Source organism: Mustelus asterias, chromosome 2 (genome assembly GCF_964213995.1).
Source record: "Mustelus asterias chromosome 2, sMusAst1.hap1.1, whole genome shotgun sequence".
NCBI lineage: Eukaryota > Metazoa > Chordata > Chondrichthyes > Carcharhiniformes > Triakidae > Mustelus > Mustelus asterias.
The window spans coordinates 46,010,344-46,037,897 of NC_135802.1; the positions used below are offsets into that span (position 1 = coordinate 46,010,344).

Below are 27,554 nucleotides of genomic sequence, written 5' to 3' on the forward strand. Positions count from 1 at the left end.
AATAGTAGACGGTTGGGAGGGTATATCTGCTGCCCTTTTCCTTCTAGATGGTAGTGGTCATGGCTGTCTGAGGTGCCCTGGTGAGCTCCTGCAGTGTATCTTATAGATGGTACACTGCTGTTATTGTGTGTCGGTGGTGGAGGGAGTGAATGCTTGTGGAAAGGATGACAATCAAGCGGGCTGCTTCATCCTGGATGGTGTCAAGCTTCTTGAGTATTGTTGGAGCTGCATTCATCCAGACAAGGGCAGAGTATTCCATTACAATCCTGACTTATGCCTTGGATATGGTGGATAGGCTGTGTGGAGTCAGGAGGTTACTCACCGCAGAATTCCTAGCCTCTGACCTGCTCTGGTAGCCACAGTATTTATATGGCTAGTCCAGTTGAGTTTCTGGTCAATTGTATCGCCCAGGATGTTGATAGTGGGGATTCAGTGACGGTAATGCCATTGAATGTCAAGGGCCAATGGTTAAATTTTCTCATTGGAGATGGTCACTGTCTGGCACTTGTATGATGTGAATGTTATTTGCCACTTGCTATCCCAAGCCTGGATATTGTCCAGGTCTTGCTACATTTGGGCATGGACTGCTTCAGTATCTGAGGGATCACAAATGATACTGAACATTGAGTGAATGTCCCCCCACATCTGATGTTATGATGGAAGGAAGGTCATTGATGAAGCAACTGAAGATGTTTGGGCCTAGGAAACTACCCTGAGGAACTCGTGCAGTGATATCCTGGAGCTGAGATGATTGACCTACAACCACCTTCCTTTGTGCAAAGGTTTGACTCCAACCAGCATGAAGGTTCCCCCCCGATTCCCATTGCTAGTTTCTGCTGGATACCAGTTTGGCTAGGTCTCCTTGTGTGGAAAATGCAATGCAAAATAAGGAATCATGTCAACAAGGCAATTACTTCTGAAGAAAAGTCATTGGCATGAAATGCTGACTCAATTTCTCTCTCCACAGATGTTGCCATTCCTGCTGAGTGTTCCAAAGATTTTATGTTTTGATTTTTAAGACAATATATGTTTTATAAAGATCCACGATTACAGTACTTATTTTCACGTGCTTAAATGTTCCTTAGGAAAAACTGCAGTCAATACTAGTTTAATTATATGTTTGACATTGCTAAGTCAGTCAGGACTAATGAGCATGACAAATTCTTACACTCATTGAAATAGAACAGTTACATTCTTTCTGTTTTGACTAGGTGAAATACAAAGAAGAAGTTGGACAAGGAACAGCAGTTCCAGATCTTTTTGATTTAAAGCAAATCAAAGAGAACCAGAAGAACATCAGCTTGGTTTGTTTATATAATAAAATTAATTCTTCAAAGGGAACATTTCCGACTGAGAATTGCTAAAGAAAGCATTATTTTAACCCTTTTGGACAGCTGTGGTCATTGTGTTTTTGTCATGTTTAGTTATTCTAGTCTTAAGAAAATGGAAGAAAATTAACCATTTATGTATTTGTATACAAGGTTAAATATAAAGACCAGCTTGGCACAGGCACTGCTGTCAGTGTTACCCTTGAGATGGAACGGGCCAAGAGGAATCAATCAAATGTCAGCTCGGCAAGTCCTCGTAACTTTTTTTTTGTTTCTAGCTGTGTTGTTCATGTGTCCACACCCTTCAGAAATATCTGGCTTCCTCAAATCAATAAAGTGTAATGGTGATTAGAAATAGGACATATAAAAACTACTATATAAAACTACTCATTATTATCCAATATTTTAGCTAAATACTGACAGTCCTTTATTTAATTCTCATCTCATCCAAGTATTTATTGTTGCTTGATTTAGCATATAGCAGGGGCTATGCTCACACTTTGTGACCCCAATATTGTTGATTTGTTGTCTGTAGGTGCTGTACAGTAATGACCTGAAGAAAATGAAAGGCCGGCCGGTTCAGCTTTTAGACACTCCAGAAATGAGACGTGTCCGTGAAACACAAAATAATATCTCCATGGTATAGTGGAGCAGGCTTTCTAACAACAGCGTTTACATTTTTATTACTGGCTGTCTCTCACTGTTGGTAATGAACTCCGGCGAGCTAATCAAAACCGTGTACTAAGACCACATTGGCAAATGAACACCTATGGCATGAATCACTATTTTAAACCTTCCTTGATGGATGATATTGAAAAGAATGTGTCTTAATAAAAAAAATTAAATGGAAACCTAGCTCCTTGTGTCTATTCTGTAGCACCAACACTGCTCACGTAACATTCACATATCTGATCCACTGCACACAGTTTGAATGATTTGATGTGTGAAGCAATTTGATGGCAGTATGTCTGGTTAGGGAGCTGTGTATGACTGAATATTAGAACGTGCGACTGCATGGTTGCTTTTGAGTGTATAAAAATAGAATTCAAATAATGTCAATGCTTTGATAGGTATCCTTGATGAGGAATACTAATTATTTGGCTTATCAAACTTGGAAATAGGTAACTAATAATTTATAATTTGTTTTGTTGATAGATTAAATACCATGAAGACTTTGAAAGGACAAGAGGCAAGGGTTTCACTTCAGTATCAGATGACCTGGTAACAGAACGAGCAAGGAAGAACACTCAGTTTATGAGTGATGCAATGTACAAGGGAGTGCATCCCCATGTGGTTGAGATGGAGAAAAGCAGATCTGGCATCATGGGAGGTAATTTTATAGTTCTTTAAAAATTAGCATTTATAAAAAGATTTATATCATTAAAAATATATTGCATTTTCAATTGGTGAAAAATGGATTGCAACATAAAAATAATTCAAAGCTTGAATGATCGAGCTAAGTATTACTGTTTTTGTAGATGAAGATTGTACATGCCATTTTTTGAGCTGTCGTCAGGTCTGCTTCTAAAAACATCAAACTTATTGATCATAGGGTCATAATGGTACAGAAGGAGGCCACTTTACCCATTGCGTCTATGTTGTTGTATGGAGAGCAATTCAATCAGTCACATTCCCCTTCTCCATCCGTATAGCCTTATGGGGTTATTTCCTGCAAGGTAGCATCCATATTCCTTTTGAAATTGTTGATTGTCTCCGCTTCCACCACGCTTGCGGACAGCGAGCTCCGTAAAATAAATTTTCCTCACGTCCTCCCTGTACCTCTTGTCCAAAACGATATCTGTGTCCCGTAGGTCATCTGCCATCATCTGATGGTAATACCTTTTTTTGTCTACCTGATCTAAATCTGTGATAAGCTTATACATGCCTATCAAATTTCTCTTGAATTTCCTCTGCTCCAAGAAAAACAACTTCAGGTCCTCCAACCAACCTTGTAGCTAAAATCCCTCATCCTTGGAATCATTCAAGTAAATCTCCTCTGGATCCTCGCAAGAATCATCATATCCTTTGTGAAATGTGGTGATTAGAACTGGATGCGATGCTCTAGTTGTGGCTTAACCAAAGCTTGTTCAGCATAAGTTCCATGATTTTATACTGAATATGCTGGAGGTGAGAATTTTCTTGACATTGCAGTTCTGCTTAATGTCCTGACAATGCCAACCAACAGAATTTTTATCTCCTGGATGGTGGAAGTATGGCCTGGAATTGGACTTTTCTCTGAGACAGAGGGGGAGTTGTGCTGATAAAAACATAGAAATTAGAAGCAGGAGTTGGCCATTCGGCCCTTCGAGTCTGCTGCGCCATTCATTTTGATCATGGCTGATCATTGAATTCAATATCCTGGTTCCCCCCTTTTCCCCCAATATCCCTTAATCCCTAGCCCCAAGAGCTATATCTAATTTCTTCTTGAAATGAGACAACATTTTGGCCTCAACTATATTCTGTGGTAGTGAATTCCACACATTCACCACCCTCTGGGTGAAGAAATTTCTCCTCACCTCAGTCCTAAAAGGTTTACCCTTTATCCTCAAACTATGACCCCTAGTTCTGGACTCCCCCACCATTGGGAACATTCTTCCTGAATCTACCTTGTCTAACCCTGTTAGAATTTTAGAAGTATGAGATTTCCACCACCCCCCCCCCCCCCCATTCTTCTAAACTCCAGTGAATATAATCCTAACTGACTTAGTCTCTCATATGACAGACCCATCATCCCAGGAATCAGCCTGGTAAACCTTCGCTTTACTCCCTCTTTAGCAAGGACATCCTTCCTCTGATAACGGCACCAAAACTACACGCAATACTTCAGGTGTGGCCTCACCAATGCCCTATATAATTGCAGCAAAACATCCCTATATTCAAATCCTCTGGCTATGAAGGCCAACATACCATTTGCCTTTTTTGCCGCCTGCTGTACCTGCATGCTTGCTTTTGGCAACTGGTGCATAAGGACTCCAAGGTCTTGCAGATGCCGAGGCAGTCAAGTTAGAGGGCCCATTTTCCAAGGCATCGGCCTCGTTCTTCAGATCAATTTCAAGCTTCCCTCAGCCTCCCCCACTAAGTGCCATTCGCCTCCCTTCAACATCCTTGTCTCCCTATCCCCCCTTACCCTCCTAACCTAGTCGCCACTTAATAACAAGCTGACAAGCCCTGCAATAATATTTGGAAGAATTTAAAAGCTCTCAACTCTGTCCAAATGAAGAAACATAATTGGAATAGGTCTTGACATCAAGGCAGCATTTGATGGCATCAGGAAACCCTTGAAAAGTTGGAGTCAATGGGAATTGGGGGAAAATCTCCATTGGTTGGAGTCATACCTTTTCCCAAAGGAAGGTGGCTGTAGTAGTTTGAGGCCAATCATCTTAGTCCCAGGACATCACTGCAGCATTCCACAGGAAAGTGTCCTAAGCCCACTGACCTTCCTTTCATTATAAGGTCAGGTGGGGATGTTCACTGTTGACTGCACAATGTTATAGAACCCCAACAGTGCATAAGGAGGCCACTTGGCCCATTGAGTCTGCACCAACTCTCGAACAGAGCAACCCACCCAGGCTCTATCCCCATAGCCCCACGTATTTACCCCACTAATCTCCCTAACCTAAGGGACAATTTAGCATGTCCAATCCACCTAACCTGCACATCTTTAGACTATGGGAGGAAAGCAGAGCACTCGGAGGAAACCCACGCAGATATGGGGAGAACATGCAAACTCCACACAGTCATAGAATCATACAGCGCAGAAGAGGCCCTTTGGCCCATTGAGTCTGCACCGACACATTAGAAACACCTGAACTCCACCTAATCCCATCTACCAGCACTCAGCCCATAGCCCTGAATGTTATGGTGTGCTGAGTGCCCAGCCAAGTGCTTTTTAAAGGATGTGAGGCAACCCGCTTCTACCACCCTCCCTGGCAGGGCATTCCAGACCGTCAACACCCTCCTGGGTACAAAAGTTTTTCCTCGCATCCCACCCCCCGCCGAATCCACAAACCACCTCACCTTAAATGATGTCCCCTCACGATTGACCCTTCAACTAAGGGAAATAGCTGCTCCTTATCCACTCTATCCATGTCTCTCATAATCTTGTACACCTCCAAATGGTCGCCCCTCAGTCTTCTCTGCTCCAATGAGAACAACCCAAGCCTATCCAACCTCTCTTCATAACTTTCATGTTCCATCCCAGGCAGCATCCTGATGAATCTCGTCTGCACCCCCTCCAGTGCAATCACATCCTTCCGATAATGTGGTGACCAGAACTGCACACAGTACTCTAGCTGTGGCCTCACCAAGGTTCTGTACAACTCCAACATAATCTCCTGCTTTTGTAACCTATGCCCTGTTTGATAAAGGCAAGTGTCCCATATGCCTTTTTCACCACCCTACTAATGTGCCCTTCTGCTTTCAGAGATCTGTGGACAAACATGCCAAGGTCCCTTTATTCCTCAGAACTTCCTAGTGTCCTACCATTCATTGAATACTTTCACTGGTTTCCAGTCACTAAAGCAGCCTTCTGCCATCACCCTCTGTCTCCTACATTGAGCCAATTTTGAATTCACTTCATCAAATTACTCCGTATTCCATGTGAATTTATCTTCTTTACAAGTCTCCCGTGTGGGACCTTGTCAAAGGCTTTGCTGAAATCCATATCAACTATATCGACTGGACTATCCTCGCCTACACACCAAGTCACCTCCTCAAAAAATTTAATCAAATTTGTTAAGCATGACCTAACAGTCACCCAAGGCTGGAATTGAACCCGGGTCCCTGGCGCCGTGATGCAGCAGTGCTAAGTACGATACCACTGTGCCACCCTTGTATTCCTCATACTGAAGCAGCCCACGTCCAAATGCAGCAAGACCTGGACAATGTTCAGGCTTGGGCCGATAAGTAGTATTTGCGCCATACAAGTGTCCGGCAGTGATCATCTTCAACAAGAGAGGATCCAACCATCACCCATGACATTTAATAGCATTACCATTGCTGCATCCCCCACTATCAACATCCTGAGGGTTACCATTGACCAGAAACTTGGGTAGATTAGCCATCTAAATACTGTCGCTACCAGAGCAGTCAGAGGCTAGGAATCTGGCAACGGGTAACTCACCACCTGACTCCCGAAAGCCTATCCACATCTACAAGGCTCAAGTCAGGAGTAATGGAATACCCTCCACTTGCCTTGATGAGTGCTGCTCCAACAACACTCAAACGTGACAACAGCCAGGACAAAGCAGCCTGCTTGATTGCTACCCCACCCACAAACATTCACTCCACCACTGATGAAAAATGGCAGCCATGTATACCATCTACAAGATGCACTGCAGCAACTCACCAAGGTTCCTTTGGCAACAACTTCCAAACACAGGACCACTGCCATCAAGAAGAACAAGAACAGTGGATACCTGGGAGCACCACCACCAGGAGTTTCCTCAAGTCATTCACTATATGACTTGGAAATATATTGCTGTCCTTCACTGTCACTGGGTCAAAATCCTAGCATCCCCTTCCTAACAGCACTATGGGTGCACCTACAGCACATGGAATGTAGCGGTTCAAGACTGCATGTCACCCACCACAACCTTCTGAAGGGCAACTAGCGATGAGCAATACGTATTGGCCTTGCCAGCAAAGCCCACATCCCATAAATGAATTTAAAAATTCCCAAGTCAGGATGGTATGTTGTTTGGAGGAGAACTTGCAGCTGGTGGTGTTCCCCATGCATCTGCTACCTTTTGTCCTTCAAGATGGTAGCGGTCACAGGTTTAGAAGATATTGTTCAAGGACTCTTGCTGCTGTGCATCATGTAGATGGTGTACACAGCTGTCAAGTTGCACTGGTGGTGGAGGGAATGAATGTTTAAGATGGTGGTTGGGGTACCAATCAAGTGGGCTGCTTTGTCCTGGATAGTTTCAAGCTTTTTTGTGTTGTTGGAGTATTCCCGAGAAAACGTGACATTTTTCAGTCCCTCAAAGATCGTGACTTTTTGTTCAAGTATCATCATTTTCCTGGGAAGTTTTCTGCTTGGTTCTGACTCACTCATTCCTGACTTGTGCCTTGCAGATGGTGAACAGGTTTTGGGGAGTCGGGGTGAATTACTCTCATCCAGGACAAAACTGCCCATCCGCTTGTTTAGCACCCCTTCCACAAACATTTACTCCCTACACCATCTATGTACAGTGGCAGCAGTGTATGCCATCTACAAGATGCATTGCAGGAACTCTCCAAGCTCCTTAGGCAGCACCTTTCAAATTCACTCCCATCTAGAAGAACAAGAACAGCAGATAGCTGCGAACACCACCACTTGCAAGTTCCCCTCCAAAGCCACTCACCAACCTGACTTGGAACTATATCGCTGTTACTTCACTGTCACTGGGTTAAAATTCTGGAACTCCTTCCCTAACAGCATACCTGGGCAATCTTCCACATTGCTAGTTAAATACCAGTATTGTTGCTGCACTGGAACAGCTTGGTTCAGGGCACGGCAAGTTCTGAAGTACAAGTCTTCAGTTGCCAGAATGTTGTCGGGCCCCATAGTCTTTGCATTATCCAGTGCCTTCAGCCATTCCTTGATATCACACAGTCTGACTCGAATTAGCTGAAGACTGGCATCCGTGATGCTGAGGCCCTGAAGAAGAGGCCAAGGTAGGTCATCCAAGGCATTTCTGGCTGAGGGTGGATGTGAATGCTTCTGCCTTGTCCTTTGTAATGACGTGCTGGGCTTCTCCATCATTGAGGATGGGATACAATCAACTCTTGCTGTTCATGATCTCCTCTATCATGAATTTGTTTGCCCGTGCGAATGTGTTTGTACATCCGATCGCAGTTCTTCATCCACAATTTAACATGTTAAACTTCTCACCTAAACACATGTTGGTCCCAAAAGAATAAAACAGATTTCAGAAGTAATAAAAAGTACTGCTTGTTGTCTTTCCCACATAGAAAGTGTACAATGCGCATGTGCCATCTCGCATTGCTTGAGGTTTGCTGCGATTTATAGGATACAGTAACCTATATTTTACAATGCAGCACTTTAGTAAAAAATGAACCAAGCACAAAACTTCCCAGGAAAGTGATAATGAACAAAAAGTCACAATCTTTGATGGACTGAAAAATGCCACCCTGTTGGCTAGGGAATACTCTGTCAATGAATACACAATCAGATACATTAGGCAATCTAAAGAAAAGATAAGGCCTGGCGTTAATGTTTCTGGTAATCGTACTGTCATGTTAACCTTTGTGAGCAGGAGAGATCCATACTTGGAGGAAATGGAATAGTTACTCATCATGTGGATAGGACACCAACATGAAAGGAGGACCTCAGCAAATGGTCCAGTCATTCGACACAAAGCACTTGAATTGTACCAGCACATTGAGTAGTAAATGGGCAGTGCGAGTGTCACTGGTGACGATGAAGGTAGTGCAGAAGGTGCCTTTCTTTCACCTTACAAAGGATTCTCAACCAGTGTTGGATGGTTTGAAGTGTTCTGGGTTGCATTATGTGAAGTTGATGGTGGGAGGCTGCTTCCGCTGATCATACAGCTGCAGGAGAGTTTCCCAAGGTGCTGCAGGAATGCTTTGAGGAGAGAGGCTTACAAGCAGACAAAACTGGCCTGCTCCAGAAGAAGATGCCAAATAGGAGCTACATTTAGAAAGAAGAAAATACTGCTCCAGGTTTTTAAGCAGCAAAGGACGGGCTGACACTTCTGCTGTGTGCTGATGTATCTGGCATTATGTTTAACCCAATACTCGTTTATAGGTCTAAAAACCCTCAAGCTTTTAAAGGGAAAAATAAATCTCATCTGCCAGTTTTTGGGAAGGCTAACAGCAATGCCTAGGTTACAGCTGTCGTATTTGAAGACTGGTTTGCCAATTGCTTTGTTTGAGTCCACACTTAGCTGAGGAAAAGTAACATGTCTTGCAAGGTCCTACTAATTCTCAATAATGTGCCTGGACATTCTCTCACACTTGCAGAGAATCATCCAGATGTTGACGTTTTATTTTTAATGCCCAAATATGATCTCACTTATGCAGCCAGTGGACTGGGGGGCCATTACCCCATGCATGGTTTACTACACCAACAAAGTTTCAGCCACATCCTTCATTTTCTGAAAGCAGACTCTTCAACCCTGGTGCTGTTAGGAATTCAACATACTCATAGCAATAGGTATACTTAAGGACTCATGGGATGAAGTTAGGTCTTCAGCCATAAATCTTGCTGGAAAGAGTTTGGCCTGAGCCTGTGAATGGGAACTCTGTGAAATCAGTGTGGATACTGAAGTGGCCAGGATTGTTGACTTGGCGAAAGGAGGTGGAGGGGAGGAACCATAGCTGAAGTGGATAAGTTCTCAATCTCAAAATGAACTTAATATGGAAGAATTGTTTCAACTGGAGAGATTAAGTAAGCCTGAACAGTAGCAGGTGAAGAGCCTTCAAAGGCTCAATTCACAACCAAGATGATGACGGATCTCATCAGGATAACCCGAAGATTTAAAAAACAGACTATGACACAAGCATGGGAAGAGGTATTGTCTTTGGCCAAGCGATTGACACAGCTGTCACTCCTTCCCAAGAACTTCACAAAATTGAAAAACAGAATGCACTGCTGCAAAGGGTGGTAGGTTTCTTACCTTTAAACAGGAAGGACATGTTCTAGCATTCTGTTCAATTTCTGCATACAATCCAGGCCACCAGAAATAACTTCTTGCTATTTCCTTCATGCATATGACTCCTCAATGGCTCTCATTATTAAATACCTGCTTTCTCACTGGTGGACTGATCATTGAGCCCCCAAAGAAGATATCATGACTGTACTGACAGCTTCATTCTCCTGGAGTGTTAAGGTTTCAGCTGAGTTGTTAATTCCAAAGTGTTTCCTTCTAAAACCAGATCCATCACTTCTGAGAGCACAGGATCACTCCGCGTGTGTTTTCTCATTTGTCTAGAAGTGAATGATGAGCTGTTTATTTGTTCAAAGTAGAAGGTACTCCTGCTTGAGTAGTCTGACGAACTGCCTGGCAGTGGTAATCGTCAAAGTCCATCCGCGTTACAATGTAGATTTGATTGTCGATACTTATTGGTGTATGTGCAGACAAAAGCAATGCCCATCCTTGAATTTTGCTTGCTGCTAGCGACTGAATTCCTAAAAATGGTAGTGAGTGGATGATGGTCCACCAATAAGGTAAATTCCCTCCTGTACAGGAATTTCTTTACTCCAAAGATGATCTCTAATGCCTCCTTTTCAATCTGTGCATACTTACTTTCAGCCTTGCTTAACGTTCGCAACACAAAGGTAATGGGTCTTCCTTCACCTGATGGCACAATATGGGAGACCACTGCTCCTACATCATAAAGGGCTGCATCACAAGCTAACTGTAGGGTAAAGTAGGATCAAAATGTGCAAGAACTTCAGATTTAAGTAATCCCTCTTTGGCTTGCATGACGGCATTCATAGAATCCTTACAGTACAGAAAGAGGCCATTTGGCCCATTGAGTCTGTACCGACCACAATCCTACCCAAGCCCTATTCCCTGCAACCCTCGTTTACCCTGCTAATCCCCCTGACACTAGGGTCAATTTAGCATAGCCAATCAACCTAACCCGCACATCTTTGGAGTGTGGGAAAAAATTGGAGCACCCAGAGGAAACCCACACAGACATGGGGAGAAAGTGCAAACTCCACACAGACAATGACCCGAGGCTAGAATTGAACCCGGGTCCCTGGAGCCGTGAGGCAGCAGTGCTAACCACTGTGCCACCCAGTTAATTATGCATTATTTCATTGATCTGACCACTTCCACGACTTGTTCTGGCACAAGAGGTTATATAATGATTTCAAGATTGTTGCCAAGTTTGGAGCAAATCTTCCATAATAGTTCAACAATCTGAGGAAAGAACATAACTGGTTAACATTCTAAGGTGCCTCTGTAATGGCCTTGACCTTCGAAGTAGATTTGTGAAGGCCAGTGGCATCAATCACATGTCCCAAATACTCAATGGAGGATTGGAAGAACTCATACTTGTTCTTGTGGACTCTCAGCACTAATCTTCCAGTCTCTGGAGAATGGCATCCAGCTTCTGAAGATGTTCCTCTTTGTCTCTTCCAGTGACTAGGAAGTCATTCAGGTAGCAGTGGACTTCACTCAGTTCACTCAGAATCTGATCCTTTGCTCTTTGGAACAATGTAGGTGATACCAAGCAGCAATCTTCAGTACTGGGACAAGCCTTTGTGTGTTACAATTGTCAGAAGTTCCTGTAACTTGTCCACATTCATCTGTAAGTAAGCCTGGCTCAGGTCAATTTTGCTGAAGTGTTGGCCTCCTGCCAATCCCACAAACGAGTCTTCGGTGTGGAGTAATATGGACTGTTCTGCACATAACTCTGGATTAATGGTGACCTTGAAGTCTCTGCAAATCCTTAGCATCCTTCCTTCTTGATGACTGGAACAATTGGCATGGCCCATTCACAGGTTCCAAAACTCCCGTCTTCACAATTTGTTCCAAGTCACCTTCTTCCTTTGGTCTAATAGCATATGGTACAGACCTAGCCATCAGCATTTTGTTTGGCTTCTTCCTTTATCTTTCAGTCGAATTGAAATATCTTTCATGTTCCCTAATTCTGCATCAAAAACAACTGCGTGCCTCTTAAAACATTTTCCGTGAGGCCTGATTCTCCATTGGTCATATTGACTTGGGGCCAGTTCAGGTGAATCTTCTCCTGCCAGGTACGACCCATCAACACTGGATCATTGTCATTTACTCCATGTAGAGACAAATCTGCTAGATGCCCGCTAAGTTGCACAACTACTTTGATGCGGCCCTTCAGTGGAACCACGTCACTTGTGTCATATTCTTTATTACTGTTTAAAATCTTTGCATCAACAAGAATAATAGCTTGTATTTTTATAGCATCTTTTAATAAAAGATGCTACAGCACCTCACAAAAAAATATTTTGACACTGAACCACGTGAGATACAAGAGAAAGTGAACAAAACTTTGGTCAATCTTAAAGCAAGAAAAAGAGATGGAGAGACGGAGAGGGTTTTGGAAGGACCTTGACAGCTGAATGCGTGGCCACCAATGGTGCAATGCTTAATCAGGATGCTCGCAAGGTTAGAATTAGAGTAGCGAAAATATCTTTGGTTGGGACATAGGTAACACTGGGTAAAGCCATGCAGTGATTTGAAAATGCTGACTACGAAACAGGGCTTGTAACAGAACTGAAGACAATGGCCTTGGTCTTCCCAATCTTAGTGCAGTTTCATCCACAGAGTATTTTGCAAAATGCAACACATTTCTTCTAGTTTTTCTATCTTTGTATTGCCAAACGGTTAGTTCTGGTGGCAACTGCATCAACTTTGCAATGTTGTAGGATTGTATCTATACCAAGAGGCTGATGCAGATTTAGACTGGTCAAAATGATGACCATATTTAACTAATTTTGTGGAGGGAAGATTTCTTTCTATGCTCCCTTTATACTTAGCACAGTTGAATTCAACCAGGAGTAAGAATTGTCATCATCATTTCGACTAGTGAGCTCAATTCGTGATTTAAAATGGAACCCATTTTGGAGAACAGAGGTGAGAGGGAATATCACTTGCATACAACTGAAATATTCCTGTTGATGGAAGGTCAAAGTGATTCTGTCTTTGTCTAATAGTTACACGATCGCAGTTCAACATATCTGAGTGCCATCAATGCAGTTTGGACTAAACTGAGTGTCCTGATGATAGATGAGTTACTGGTACACCAATTGATTATCCACTTCTACCATTGTTGTCAGCATTGATGCAAGATAGAAGTTGGTCTCATTTCTGTCACTATCTGAGAAGTTTCTCCTCGAGTCAAAACTGAGAGCCTCTCATGACTCTAGTTCTGCACATCAAATGGTATGTTATGTTAAATCACCCTTTAAATAAATAAAACTGAATTTCCTGCTCTCTGTAATCAACCTTTATTCAGTGGATTTTGCAAAAAAAATATATTTTGGGGGAAAATCATGCCCTATCTTATTTTGTGGTTTTGAAATGCAGCCAAAATGGATCCTGTCCACAAGTGAAATTTACCTAAAAGGCATTTGTGCTACTTTTAAAAGAAGAAGTTCAGATGAGAGTGATCCTGAACTTGATGCGACATTGTGTGCCTGTTCTCAGGGAGGCTACAACCAAATATGGAGGAGGCATCGTGCAAATAATGGAGACATGTATTCAAATTTAAATATTTCGGTTGTAAAGCTGCAAGCCACAGCTCCCTGAATGCCAGCTAATGTGTTAGCTTCTATGCAACTTTGTTTCCATGTTATTGATATTAAAAAGACCATATTGATTTGGGATAGTTCACATGGTTTGTATCCTCAACAAGGTGACAAATGGAAACTAATTTTACAAATTACAAATAATTAAAAACTTAGCAATCACTTAATTGATAGATCAACAAAGAACATCAAATGGGATTTCAAAGTACAGTTTAATATTGTATACATGCAATTGAAAGCTTTGTACTTCATGTATTTTTCAAGTTGCGTAACTACTTTGGTTTAAAACAGCAGTACACCTGTAAGTACCTTCATCAATGGCTAAGTGAGTTTATCCAGTGAGTAAATGAATCCTAAAGATCAAGAAGACCAAGTCTAAGGGTGGGATTTTATGGCCTCGCTCGTCCCGAAACCATAAAATCTCGCCTGAGGTCAATGGACCTTCCCATTGTCCGCTCCTCGTCCACTGCAATTCCCATGGCAGGCGGGTCAGTAAAATTCTGGTGTAAATTTCTGAACTGTGCTAACTTAACTGACATCAGGAAGATGCCAAGGGCACTGCAATAGGCGTTTAGTGCCGTGGGTTAGGGAGGGAAATTGGGCAATGGTCACTTCTGCTCCTGATCACTGCCATCAAGTGTGAGTGAACACAGTGAAAATGGGATCAGCTTTTGGCTATTATTTTCCATATGATCAAATATCCTGCCAACATTAGCTGAGAAAGGTGGCAAAATAATAGTGCCTCTTCTGGGAAATACGAGAGGCTGTGCGTCATCCACTGAGCTGTTAAGAACACAAAGTCCTGAGGAACAAGACAGTGGGGTTGGCGACATTGTTGACAAAATAAACTGTTAATTATGCATTGCCTATTTAAACACCTATATAAAAGCTGCATGAGGCTCGGGCTTTACTGTCTAAGCTATTAGCATCTCTCATATCCTTTCCTTTTCTGCTAAAAGAATTTAAAGTATGGCGCACTGATCCTGGCTCCATCTTTGACTTTGATCCTCTTGAAGACAACATCCAATCCAGGAGTCTTCACTTGCTCTCCGGTATAGCACCTGTCTGCTTTTAAGATTTTCTTTCTATTTTATTTGTCTTTATGTAATAGAAATGCAATATTACCTAATCAAGTGAATTTGGTGCCATGTCTTATTCAGACGTAAAGAATAATAATGTGTCAACATAGCACCAATGGATTTTTAGCCTTTATTATGAGCTGAACTATAATAAGTAAAGGATATTAAACATAAGTGTAAGTCACTGGAATATTTACATATAAGCCAATTAGTTTGTTGAAATTTTTGATAGGAAATGACTGACTTGGATGAAGGCAAATCACTTCCTTTCACATTATTAGATGAGCTTCTGTAAAGTATTATGGTTGGGCAATAATAATGATGCATGAAAAAATAAAGGTAAACGTTTTTATTACTAACACAAGAATTCTTCTTGAGTTTTCTACCTAAAAAGGCAGGTTCTTAGCAACTATTTGTCGAAGCACAGCAAAGTGCTGTGATTTTTTTAGAATCATAAAATCCCTCTGGTGCAGAAGCAGGCCATTCAGCCCATCAAGTCTCCACCAACAGTCTCTAATAGAGCATCTTACCCCAACCCTATCCCTGTAACCCCACATCTTGGGACACTAAGGGACAATATAGTGTGCCAATCAACCTACCTCACACATCTTTGGACTGTGGGAGGAAACCTGAGCACCCAGAGGAAACCCACGTAGACACGTGTTGATGCGCAAACTCCACGCAGCCAGTCACCCAAGGCCGGAATTGAACCTGGGTCCCTGCCACGGTGAGGCAGCAGTGCTAACCACTGTGGCACCATGCCACCTACTATGGATAGGGTGAACCCTGACTCTACCTCTGGCGGAATGGAGATCAAACCTGTGCTGTTGCTGTTATCTGATTCACACACTAGCCGTCTAGTCAAATGAGCTAATTGGACCCCTACCCACCTGCTACATACTTTAAATAATAATCAGTCACTATAATTGCATTGCACCATTCTCATTTGTCAGTTTAATTCAATTAAGCTTATTTTCAACCTTATTAGTATGTTAGGCTAATTGACTTATTTTGCAGCTTCAACTTCTTTACTTAGAGTGACTTATTAAACTCATCGACGGTATTCTGGTTTATAGTTAGCTGCTTGAGAAAGAAATCAACTATTATTCCCTCGAGTTGTGTTCAGTTTGATAAGGGTTAACATATAAGGCAAGTCTTGTTCAGCAAAATTGATTTGCATCTCTTCTCAAAGAGCAATTCTGGTTAGATAACTTTTAGCAAATGTTATAGCAAATCTGAAGAATGATTTGGACAGTCAGTGTGCAATACAAGCAAACTTCATCTGAAAATAAAATATTTGTGACCATTTTGTTTTAACTATTGTATAAACAGACGTAGTGGAAGCAATTTCAACACCCCCATCCCCGTGTAAGTGGGTGGGTTTGGGTGGTTGGGAGTTTAAAAATATCAAGCCTTAACTGCACCCACCCATGCCCCCTTTGGTTTTAATAGAAGCAAGATGAGGGACGGTGAACTATTTTGCTCCCAAGGAGGAGGGTTGGCCATTCAAATATTAACAACAAGATTTAGTATCTCAGATTTATTCTTCATTTTAACTCTGGCCAGTCAGGTTTCCTGAACCTCGGGTAACCCAGAACCTAAAGGGAAGTGAGGAATGCTGGATCCAGCAAGTGTCTTTCCACTTGCCTATTAGGTCCTGCTTCCATCCCAAGTCAGGCTCTACCATCTTGGACCCTACTAAGCCACAATCCCCTCTAGTTTGGACTCGGACATACTTGAATGATACTTGGAGAAATTCAGTTTCGATATTTAAAACAGCTAGTTTTAATAGTTTTTAATTGCTCTGTCATTTTGCATCATTTTTTCTTTGTATGCTTTCCTTCTCTTGCTGTAGAAAAGGCAAAACGTTATAGTAAACAGTCTCAGTCCGCAGGTGTGGGTAGTATAAGTGTTGGAGATGAAAGGTCAGAGACAACTGAGCTTAACCCCAGCATTTCCAGCTACAGCGATCATACAATGGAGTTCTCTGAAGAAGGAGGTACATAAATAGTAATTTCAGTACTAACACTGCACAGCATTGCATGTGAAGTGCAATGACCAGTTATGAAAAGGAATTGCATTACAGTTAAAGTATCTCAAATCCGGCCACCTGAAAACCGGCAATATCTGAAAGGCAGTCTTTTTTTCTGCCCTCAGCACATCTAACCCAACTCGGAAAAGTTTGGGCAGTTGCTGAGTCCTGATTGTCTTTGCGTGCCTGATGTTTCCATTGCTGCAGCGAACCTTGACTTCACCTGCCCCAGGGCAGGTGTGACAGAAAAGGTTGAACGCATCCAGAAAAAAACGAAAGACTCTGGCAGAATCTGATGAGGTTGAATATTTAGCAACGTATTGTACTGGGGATCAGGACATGTGCCTGTTCTTACTACAGAACAAGACAGCTGTATTGAGTTTTGATGTCATTAAGGCCACCCATTTAGAATAAACTCAACTTAAACTCAAACACTGTGCTTGACTCTCAAAAGTCTTTTAGGTTCCACAGGCACTGGTTGCCTGCTATAGCTGGCCCAAGTCAATTCTGAGAGAGTTATTAAAGATTACTGTTTAATATTGTATGAATAAGAAACAAGTAGTTTTCAGTTACAGCTACAGGGTATTTTTAACATCAGTTACAACTGTTTTTAACATCATTTCAGTTTTATTGATCTTTTCTCATTTTAAGCAGGGTGGGCTGATGTAGGGAAGGTGAGGGGGCATGAAAGAGTTATTAAAGAGTTATTAATTCCCCCCCCCCCAAAATTGGCAAGTTCTGAAATCCGACATGGACTTGGTTCTGAGGTTGCCAGATTTGAGTTCTGCACCTTTCGTACACTTTTAGTCTAACCTCACCCATCATTAAACTGATGGAATTGCATTTGCTGCTTGTTTTGTATAATGCCTGATTTTAATTTTTCTCAACTTCAGTGGAAAGTGAAATAAGACAGGGAGAAAAATGAGTGATTGCTCGCTTGCTGAGCCAGTTTGGTTAAAATTACTCCCAATTCCCTTTCAGTTATAATTTCGAGGTAAGATGGCTAAATATCTCTTGATGCACAGTAGTTACACATGTATTCTGAAATGTTAGCACCCCCCCGCCACCCACCCAGCCAAACAAAAACACCCCACAGCCAGTATTCTTTTGAGTTTTCCAGTGGTAAAATGGATCACATCTATGCCAATATTGGGTCTAATTTGTCCATTACCAAAATTCTTGCTGTGCTTTCATCTGGATTAATGAGCATTTTGTGGACTGTAACATGCCCGGTTTACATGTATTGAAGCAGGCAAATCATGAAGTTTGGTGTCTATGCATTGTTATCCTTTACTCACTCTGTATTATACATCATGTGAGTGGTGCTTTCCCAGTACACACATTCGTCTCAACGTTAAGTAGCATTAATTAGAGGCAATACCAGCTTTCAGACTTGCTGTATAGTCAGACTTCACACTGCTCTGGGTCTAAAAGAGAACACTTCCATCATAAACAGCCCAGTCCAATGCATGCATAGCATTGTGTTCTTTCTCATGGTTAAATGTCAATTTGAAATCCGACTGCATGTAACAGTCGCTGCAGCTTGCTTTCTGGGTAAAATGCATGGAAGTTGATGTTTTGTGGCCTGTGTAGTGGTTTAATGTTTCTCCAAAAGAGGGTGCACTCTGAGTGGGATAAGGACATAGATCACAATAGACATAGGAGCAGAAAATGGCCACTTGGCCCATTGAGCCTGCTCTGCCATTCAATGAGATCGTGACTGATCTGATGTGATAATCCTCAAGTCCACTTTCCCGCCTTATCCCTATAACCCTTGATTCCTTTACTGATTAAAAATCTATCTATCTCGACCTCTACAGCCCTCTGTGGTAAAGAATTCCGCAGATTCACTACCCTCTGAGAGATGGAATTCCTCCTCATCTCGGTCTGAAATGGGCGACCCCTTACTCTGAGATTATGCCATCTGGTCCTAGTCTCTCAACCAAGGGGGAAACAACCTCTCGGCATCTACTGTGTCAAGCCCCCTGAGAATCCTATGTGTCTCAGTAAGGTCACTTCTCATTCTTCTAAACTCCAGTGAGTACAGGCCCAACCTGCTCAGCCTGTCCTCATGAGAAAATCTCTCCGTACCCGGGATCTTTTATTTTTATATATGAATTAATAAAAGAAGACTGAAAGACATTAATCCACTGCACTACAAGTTGATCAATTGTTCCTGAGTCTTTATTCAGAACAATGTTTGATTACCAGAATGTAATTGGAATTGCATACATTTCAGTATTTTGCCTCAAGTACATTTTTACATGGACAGTTTGGAGACTTGCCAGCTAGGTTCAGGATAAAGGGTTGCATTCTGCAACAAATGTAGTGATTTGCCAATCCTCACCATTTAAATGAAGAGTCTACCCAGGAACTTCATTCTTTCAACTTTAGGACCTGCAATTCTAATTTAGCACAGATTTGGAGGATGAAGATATCCTGGCTCTGCTGGATGTTCAGGGTCCAGTTGAAATGAGTTTGGGTAGTGACAATCTAGCTGCTATCAAATGTAAGCAATAACCATTAAAGGAAATGGAGATATGCCAGTATGGACACTGCTTCTTTAAAATGCAGTTATATGGCTGACATGGAAATGCCTGATTCTGTCATTCAGTGTCTAAAATGCGAAAACACCAACAGAATTCTGAATAAGTACATCAGTACACCAAAACCACCTTTGTCTGCACAACTCCATTTTGACTCCAATCTTGTAACTGCCCTTCAGTCTGATTTGAGTCAAATAGTATATCCTTACCCGTGCATAATTCCTTGTGACTTTGGACACAGTTAAGCTTCAACAACGGAGTGGAATTTTACGATTTATTTTCAATGTGTCAGAGGGCAGCTTTACTCGCCGGGGGGAGAGAGAATTGAGGGGGCGAGCCCCATGATGTTATGTTGGTGGGGCGGGCAGATGCTCTGATCTGAAAAAATAAAATGAAAGCAGAAATAAAACATAGAGATGAAAGTAGAAACACCCCAGGGAACCCCCCCTCCCCTCCACAGATACTGTGCCTTGCCACATGGTATTGACTGCCCATGGCCCTTTCCCCTTTGGGGTCTGCACTTACCTGTGTGCCCTCGGAGGGGACAGTTCACCAGGTCCCCCTTTATCCAGACATGTTGTACACACACCGTGTGGGGGGCAGGGTAGAGAATCCTTACGGGGGAGTTGATACAGTGGTGAAACTCGCTTAAGCGTATTTATATGAATGCAAATGAGTTTCCTGACCTATCGTGGCAGGAACTCCATTATGTCATTGGCAGAGGGTGGGGATAATCTCAATGGGAAGTCTCATTGGGATAAAAGTCATTTGGGGACTCCTGTTGGGTTCTCTGTCCCCTCCTGATTTTGGGGGTGAAAAGATCCCTCCCAACTCTATATAATGAAAATTGGTGAGGTTTGGAATAGCCTTTCATTAATAGTTTTTTATTTGTTTGGTTATTTTGCCGTGCATCAATTTTTTCTTTGTATGCTTTCCTTCTCTTGCTGTAGAAAAGGCAAAACGTTATAGTAAACAGCCTCAGTCCACAGGTGTGGGTAGTATAAGTGTTGGAGATGAAAGGTCAGAGACAACTGAGCTTAACCCCAGCATTTCCAGCTACAGCGATCATACATTGGAGTTCTCTGGAGAAGGAGGTACATAAATAATAATATCAGCACTAACACTGTACAGCATTGTATGCAAAGCACAATGATGTATCCTGTTATAAAAAGGGATTGTGTTAGTATACTTTTAGCTTAATCCACTCAGCAGGCAACTGATGAGATTGGATTTGTTGTTTGTTTTGCATCCTGCTTTGTTTTACTTTGTATTAACTTTAATGAAAAATAAAATAAGACGAGTGTAAAACAAATGATCAGTTCATCTCTATCACTCGTTCACTGGGCAGGGTTGGTTAATATTGCTGCTAGTTGTCTTTCGGTAATAACTTAAAGAAATGAATTGGACAAATGGCACTTGCTGCACAGTAGTTACACACATTTTTAACTAAGGTAACTTGAGTCACAATCTTTTCAATTGCAAGATCAGTATTTACTATTGATTTTATTTACTTTAATTGCTCCCGAATTATCTGTTTGTTAGTTGGGGAAAGTGTCGGATATCCCTACAGTGCAGAAGGAAGCCACTCAGCCCATTGAGCCTGCACCTACAACAATCCCACCCAGGCCCTGTCCCCGTAACCCCATGTATTAACCAGCTAATCCCCCTGACACTAAGGGTCAATTTATCATGGTCAATCCACCTAACCTGCACATCTTTGGACTGTGGGAGGAAACCGGAGCACCTGAAGGAAATCCACGCAGACATGGGGAGAACGTGCAAAGTTCACACAGACAGTGACCCGAGGCCGGAATTGAATCCGGTTCCCATGCGCTGTGAGGCAGCAGTGCTAACCGCCTCTGTTTTGCTTTGTATGATTCACATATGGCTATTACGCCTGGACAATAAATGTTGGCCTTGTCGGTAGTGCCCATATCCTGAAAATGAATAAGAAATTGGATAAGAAAAAAAAATTCAGTAGTCTGAAGATTGAAGCAAAAATTAGCTTGTGGGACAGGATCTGAACATAAAGGTCAAGGCTGGCACTCCATCGCAGTACAGAGGGGAGTACCACATTGTCGATTGTACTGTCTTTTTGGTGGGATGTTAAACTGAAACCTGACCTGCTTTGCCCGGGTGGATGTAAAAGAACCCAAGGCACTGTTTCAAAGAAGAGCAAGGAGTTATCTCCAGTGTTCTAACCAATATTTATCCCTCAACCAACATCACAAAAACAAAACCGATTATCTGGTCATTATCACAACGCTGTTTGTGCAAATTGGCTGCCACGTATCCTGCGTTACAACAGTGGCTACACTTCAAAAAATACTCCATTGGCTATAAAGTGCTCTGAGTTATCTGGTGGCCATGAAAAGCACTTTGTAAATGCAAGTCTTTCTTTTTTTACTTTACACACAAACCTCAGGAGATATAGCATCATCCTGGGAGAAAGATAAAGCTAGGAATATGGTTTTGCAGTGTCTCTGCTAGTAATATGATCATGCAGCATCTGTCATCTGGGGATTTGTCTAGGACCAGGAACTACCATGCTGTGCTATTAGCTAAGAGCCTGAAGTACTTGAGTGATGGCTTAGTACGCAATTAAACTGTAACATCTGGTGTTAGGTTTAGCCTGAAGAGCAAGCTGTGGTTTTCTAATCCTGACAATGGTATTGTAACTGTATGCCACTCTGTTCTAATTGTACAACCTCCATTTATATGTTAGTCATTTTTATTTCTCCGTTCAGGATTACCATTTCATAGCATTGATAATGTTTGGAGTTGAGAATTATGTAGCTTAAATAAGGATTAAGTGATTAATTAGGCACTTGCAGATTTTTGTGCTGTTAAGCTTTTTTCAAGTGCTATCCTGGTATATTTATTACAAATTGTTACTATTTACTGAAGGATCATAAGTGATAAAACATCGGAGCTTGTGAACAATAATGTTGGTTTGATCTAAAAATCAAGTCATCAGTGAGAAAGAATATTTCAAAATGTTATGGATGAAAATAAATGCTGTTAAGTTGAGGCAAAGAAAAATGGGAAAGACATTGAGTAAAGGGGATACTTATTGTCTCCTGCATGCACGTTTATAATGACAACGCGGGACTTCCGAATAAAAAGAGAAATGACACTGTCTAGAATTTTGCTAATCATTGCTTTCCCTCTTCCAATTGTCAAGTGAATAGTCCAATTGGAAATTGCTGGGGGGGGGGGGGGCGGGGGGGGGCGGTGGGGGGGGTCAGGAGTGGATGGGGTTCAAAGGTTGATGGGTGTGGTGGAACAGAGCGCACAGCTTTTTATGTATGACAAAGGAAAAGTGAAAAAAATGTTATTTAAATTGTGAGATTAGCCCAGAACCATAATGTTGCAAGTTAATATGGTGGAATTGTTTGTACACAAGTATGGCAAGGGAATTAGTTTTTATGTTCTGGAGCAAGGTATCACGTTTCTGTAGCTGTTTTCATTTATTTAAGTATACAAGTCTCCTCTCTAAGTGTAGGAGTCAGCTTGCGTTCATTAAGGCACCTATCTTAAGCTGAATTTTCACCACCGAGATGGGAAATGGGAGTCGGGTTTGTTTTCAGGTCAAACACTTCCCGCTGGTGGGAAACTGATTAGACTTCAGAGTTTTGCACGCGGAACAGATTTCCTGTCCACTTAGAGCCAGTGGGCCAGAAACCAAGGGGGGTCAGATAAAGTGACTCCTATTCCTACTCCTGCTGTGATATTTAGACTCCAGCTGCAGCTAACACTGAGAGAGCGATCTGTAGAATTTACCAAAGTCTTCCATTGTAACGCAGGGAAATGAAGTGTCCCAGTGCAGCCAGATGCCTGGCACCTGAGCATGGCTGCCTCTCACTTCATTGATGCTGATCTGGACCTAATGCTTGAGGCCATTAAGGGGAGGATGGAGAGTGGCAGTAAAAGGCGGCCTCATCATGGTGCACTTCTCTGTTCAATGTAATCTCCTTCCTTTTCCTCTTTCTCCTCCTTGCTTAGTCCTTCCAGGGTCTTGCTGTGTACAAGATCCATAGGTCTCTGGAGAACTATGAATAGTGAGCACTGCAGACTGTCACCTGAGACTCTTGCAGTAGAGTATTGAAGGTTCCACTCAACTGGTCCATGCAACATAATCAAGTCTTCAGAATCCCATTTTCCTGCTCAGTGCTCATCCAGTTGAACAGGTGGCTTTGGTTGTATCACCTGTTTGTGACTCCCATAGAAGGTGCAGTAGCCATCTCCAAGGGCTATCCCCTGATCCCTAGAATCCATTGACATAGTCTGGAGGTTAGGGGAATAATCTTGGGCAATATGAATGAAGAGCTTATGGCAGCAGCCAGGAAAGTGAGCATGCGCATAATGGAAGCTCTTATTGTGGTTGCAGACCAGTTGGACATTGAGGGAGTGGAACTCCTTCCTATTGATGGATTTTACTGGCTGGTCACTTGGTGCATTAACAGCCACATGGTTGCAGTTGATGATGTCTTGCCCCTGGAGGATTTCAGTGATTGCTGCAAAACCCAATAACCGCCCTGTGAAACCATGTCTGTTATTAAATGAACGCACTGTCCAGTTTTGGCAGAAAGGCATCAGTGATCAACACAATGCAGTGCTGTACGTCCAATTTTGAAATGCCACTAAGTCCACAGGTGCTGTTTGGCAGGACCCAGAAATAAAGAAGTTCCAAGAACGGAGTGACTTTGACCGCCATTGGCAGGTCATGATAACCAATTCTGCGAAGTACAAGGTCGTTGGGGACAAGGGCCCAGATCTCTCTGTCCATCTGCCTGGAATGTCACAGCCTTGTTGGTCATCTCCAGGGAGCACCACCTTTGTCAATAGGTCCTGTGTTTGGCTTTGGCCTATGTTACCTTCCTGCCCCTCTTTCCTCTCCTGATGCCCAGGGTTCTTCCCTTTCTATAAAGAATGTTGCTGCTCAGTGCCACTGGGCCAAAGATCTGACAGTTATGCCCCCAGTACCAGCTGTGGCCTTCCTGCTGGGCTGGGTGACTGCCCAGTTGTCTTTGGCAGTCTTGCCTCCTAATCCTTTGCCCCACTATGCCAATTCGATTCAAACCTCGAGCCGAGTGACCACTCTCGCTATCACCTGTGTAGTGCCAAGAGCACCCCCTAACAGGTTCATTTTTCATCTGCTGACCCTCTTATGGGGCCTGGGTGATGGCCTGAGGCAGCCAATAGTGGCACCCACTCTTTACTCGCCTGTCTTTACCTGGTTCATTTCTGAAGGTATAGGCAACCTGCCCGCTTCTTTAAAAATTCAATCCCCCTCTTCCCCCAATGAGCACTTAACAAGATACCCTGATTTGGGATTCCATTTCTATCATTATTGCCAACGCTGAATTCAGCACCTTAAAATTGGCACCAAGACTGGTGCTGGTATTTACAAGATCTTTCCTGCCTTTAGAGGGCCCTGAAAATTCAGCCCCTGTTTCAGCTCCTGAGGGTAGTTTCTTTGTGCCAGAAGTTTAAAGGAGCACACTGTTCAGAAAATGAGCATTTTCCCAGGAGCTCTTGGGCACTTCCTAACTGCTGTTCATCCATGTCTCACTCAGCTGGCAATTGGAAATTGCTGGGGCGGGGGGCGGGGTCAGGAATGGATGGAGTTCAAAGATCATTTGGTGATAGAGAGTGGTCACTTGGCTCGAGGTTTGAATCGAATTGGCATAGTGGGGCAGAGGAATAGGAGGCAAGACTGCCAAGGACAACTGGGCAGTCACCCAGCCCAGCAGAAAGGCCACAGCTGGTAGTGGGGGCACAACTGTCAGATCCTTGGCCCAGTGGCACTGAGCAGCAACATTCTTCATAGGAAGGGAAGAACCCTGGGCATCAGGAGAGGAAAGAGGGACAGGAAGGCAACATAGGTCAAAGCCAAACACAGGACCTATTGACAAAGATGGTGCTCCCTGGAGATGACCAAAGCTTACTTGGTGTAACTTTTAGCTGGGACTACAATAGGCAAGTGGCCTGTCCACTTCCTTCCAGTGGAAAGCTCCCAAAACATGCAGATCAGAGCCCTATACCATATTCTTGCTGGAGCATGGACAGCATGCATACTGCTCATTTGTACTATAGGAGCCTGACCTTAAAAGGACCACTCGTCACTGTTCATAAAATGACAGGTGTTCTAAATGTTGTGGTGTGAAAAGTTGGGCCTACCTAAAAGCTGTGTTGCTCCTGGCCTACACATGGCCCTATCCCTTGGAATCACCTCTCTGGTCTAACCTCAGGTGGGAGTCCACTAATTTCTCTGTCCTCCCACAACAAGCAGCTATTTGGCACCCATAGCACTGCCAATGCTGTCTTCTGATAAAAGTGGAAGATTGCTTAAACCACCACCACCAAAGTTTGTACCATAGAACATAGAACAGTACAGCACAGAACAGGCCCTTCGGCCCACGATGTTGTGCCGACCTTCATCTGAAACCAAGATCAAGCTATCCCACTCCCTACCATCCTGGTGTGCTCCATGTGCCTATCCAATAACCGCTTAAATGTTCCTAAAGTGTCTGACTCCACTATCACTGCAGGCAGTCCATTCCACACCCCAACCACTCTCTGCGTGAAGAACCTACCTCTGATATCCTTCCTATATCTCCCACCATGAACCCTATAGTTATGCCCCCTTGTAATAGCTCCATCCACCCGAGGAAATAGTCTTTGAACGTTCACTCGATCTATCCCCTTCATCATTTTATAAACCTCTGTTAAGTCTCCCCTCAATCTCCTCCGCTCCAGAGAGAACAGCCCCAGCTCCCTCAACCTTTCCTCATAAGACCGACACTCCAAACCAGGCAGCATCCTAGTAAATCTCCTCTGCACTCTTTCCAGCGCTTCCACATCCTTCTTATAGTGAGGTGACCAGAACTGCACGCAATATTCCAAATGCGGTCTCACCAAGGTCCTGTACAGTTGCAGCAAAACCCCATGGCTCTTAAACTCCAACCCCCTGTTAATAAAAGCTAACACACTATATGCCTTCTTCACAGCTCTATCCACTTGAGTGGCAACCTTTAGAGATCTGTGGATATGGACCCCAAGATCTCTCTGTTCCTCCACAGTCTTCAGAACCCTACCTTTGACCCTGTAATCCACATTTAAATTAGTCCTACCAAAATGAATCACCTCACATTTATCAGGGTTAAACTCCATTTGCCATTTTTCAGCCCAGCTTTGCATCCTATCTATGTCTCTTTGCAGCCTACAACACCCCTCCACCTCATCCACTACTCCACCAATCTTGGTGTTATCAGCAAATTTACTGATCCACCCTTCGGCCCCCTCCTCTAAGTCATTAATAAAAATCACAAAGAGCAGAGGACCAAGCACCGATCCCTGCGGCACTCCGCTAGCAACCTGCCTCCAGTCCGAAAATTTTCCATCCACCACCACCCTCTGTCTTCGATCAGACAGCCAGTTACCTATCCAATCGGCCAACTTTCCCTCTATCCCACACCTCCTTACTTTCATCATAAGCCGACCATGGGGGACCTTATCAAACGCCTTACTAAAATCCATGTATATGACATCAACCGCCCTACCTTCATCAACACACCTAGTTACCTCCTCAAAAAATTCTATCAAATTTGTGAGGCACGATTTGCCCTTCACAAATCCGTGCTGACTATCCCGGATTAATCCGCATCTTTCTAAATGGTCGTAAATCCCATCCCTAAGGACCTTTTCCATCAATTTTCCAACCACCGAAGTCAGACTAACCGGTCTATAATTACCAGGGTCATTTCTATTCCCTTTCTTAAACAGAGGAACAACATTTGCCACTCTCCAGTCCTCTGGCACCATCCCCGTGGACAGCGAGGACCCAAAGATCAAAGCCAAAGGCTCTGCAATCTCATCCCTCGCCTCCCAAAGAATCCTAGGATACATTTCATCAGGCCCAGGGGACTTATCGACCTTCAGTTTATTCAAAACTGCCAATACATCCTCCCTCCAAACATCTATTTCCTCCAGCCTATTAGCCTGTAACACCTTCTCTTCCTGAAAAACATGGCCCCTCTCCTTGGTGAACACTGAAGAAAAGTATTCATTCATCACCTCGCCTATCTCTACTGATTCCATACACAAGTTCCCACCACTGTCCTTGACCGGCCCTAACCTCACCCTGGTCATTCTTTTATTCCTCACATAAGAGTAAAAAGCCTTGGGGTTTTCCTTGATCCGACCCGCCAAGGACTTCTCATGTCCCCTCCTAGCTCTCCTCAGCCCCTTTTTCAGCTCGTTCCTTGCTAACTTGTAACCCTCAGTCGAGCCATCTGAACC

The 27,554-nt window shown here is 43.1% G+C and overlaps 2 protein-coding genes across 3 annotated transcripts in view; both read left to right on the top strand.

Moving 5' to 3' along the window:
* The window catches only part of LOC144507399 (uncharacterized), a 65,586-nt gene extending 63,404 nt beyond the window's left edge, over positions 1 to 2,182 (top strand). The window contains exons 23-25 of the mRNA XM_078234593.1: positions 1,212 to 1,304; positions 1,482 to 1,574; positions 1,864 to 2,182. Coding sequence (XP_078090719.1) covers positions 1,212 to 1,304; positions 1,482 to 1,574; positions 1,864 to 1,974 — 297 coding nt within the window. The 3' untranslated portion in view covers positions 1,975 to 2,182. The remainder of the gene's footprint in view (positions 1 to 1,211; positions 1,305 to 1,481; positions 1,575 to 1,863) is intronic.
* nebl (nebulette) overlaps positions 1 to 27,554 on the top strand; it is a 261,752-nt gene that overhangs the window by 224,521 nt on the left and 9,677 nt on the right. For both annotated transcript variants that reach the window (XM_078234594.1, XM_078234595.1), the window contains exon 5: positions 2,484 to 2,658. In XM_078234594.1, coding sequence (XP_078090720.1) covers positions 2,484 to 2,658 — 175 coding nt within the window. The remainder of the gene's footprint in view (positions 1 to 2,483; positions 2,659 to 27,554) is intronic.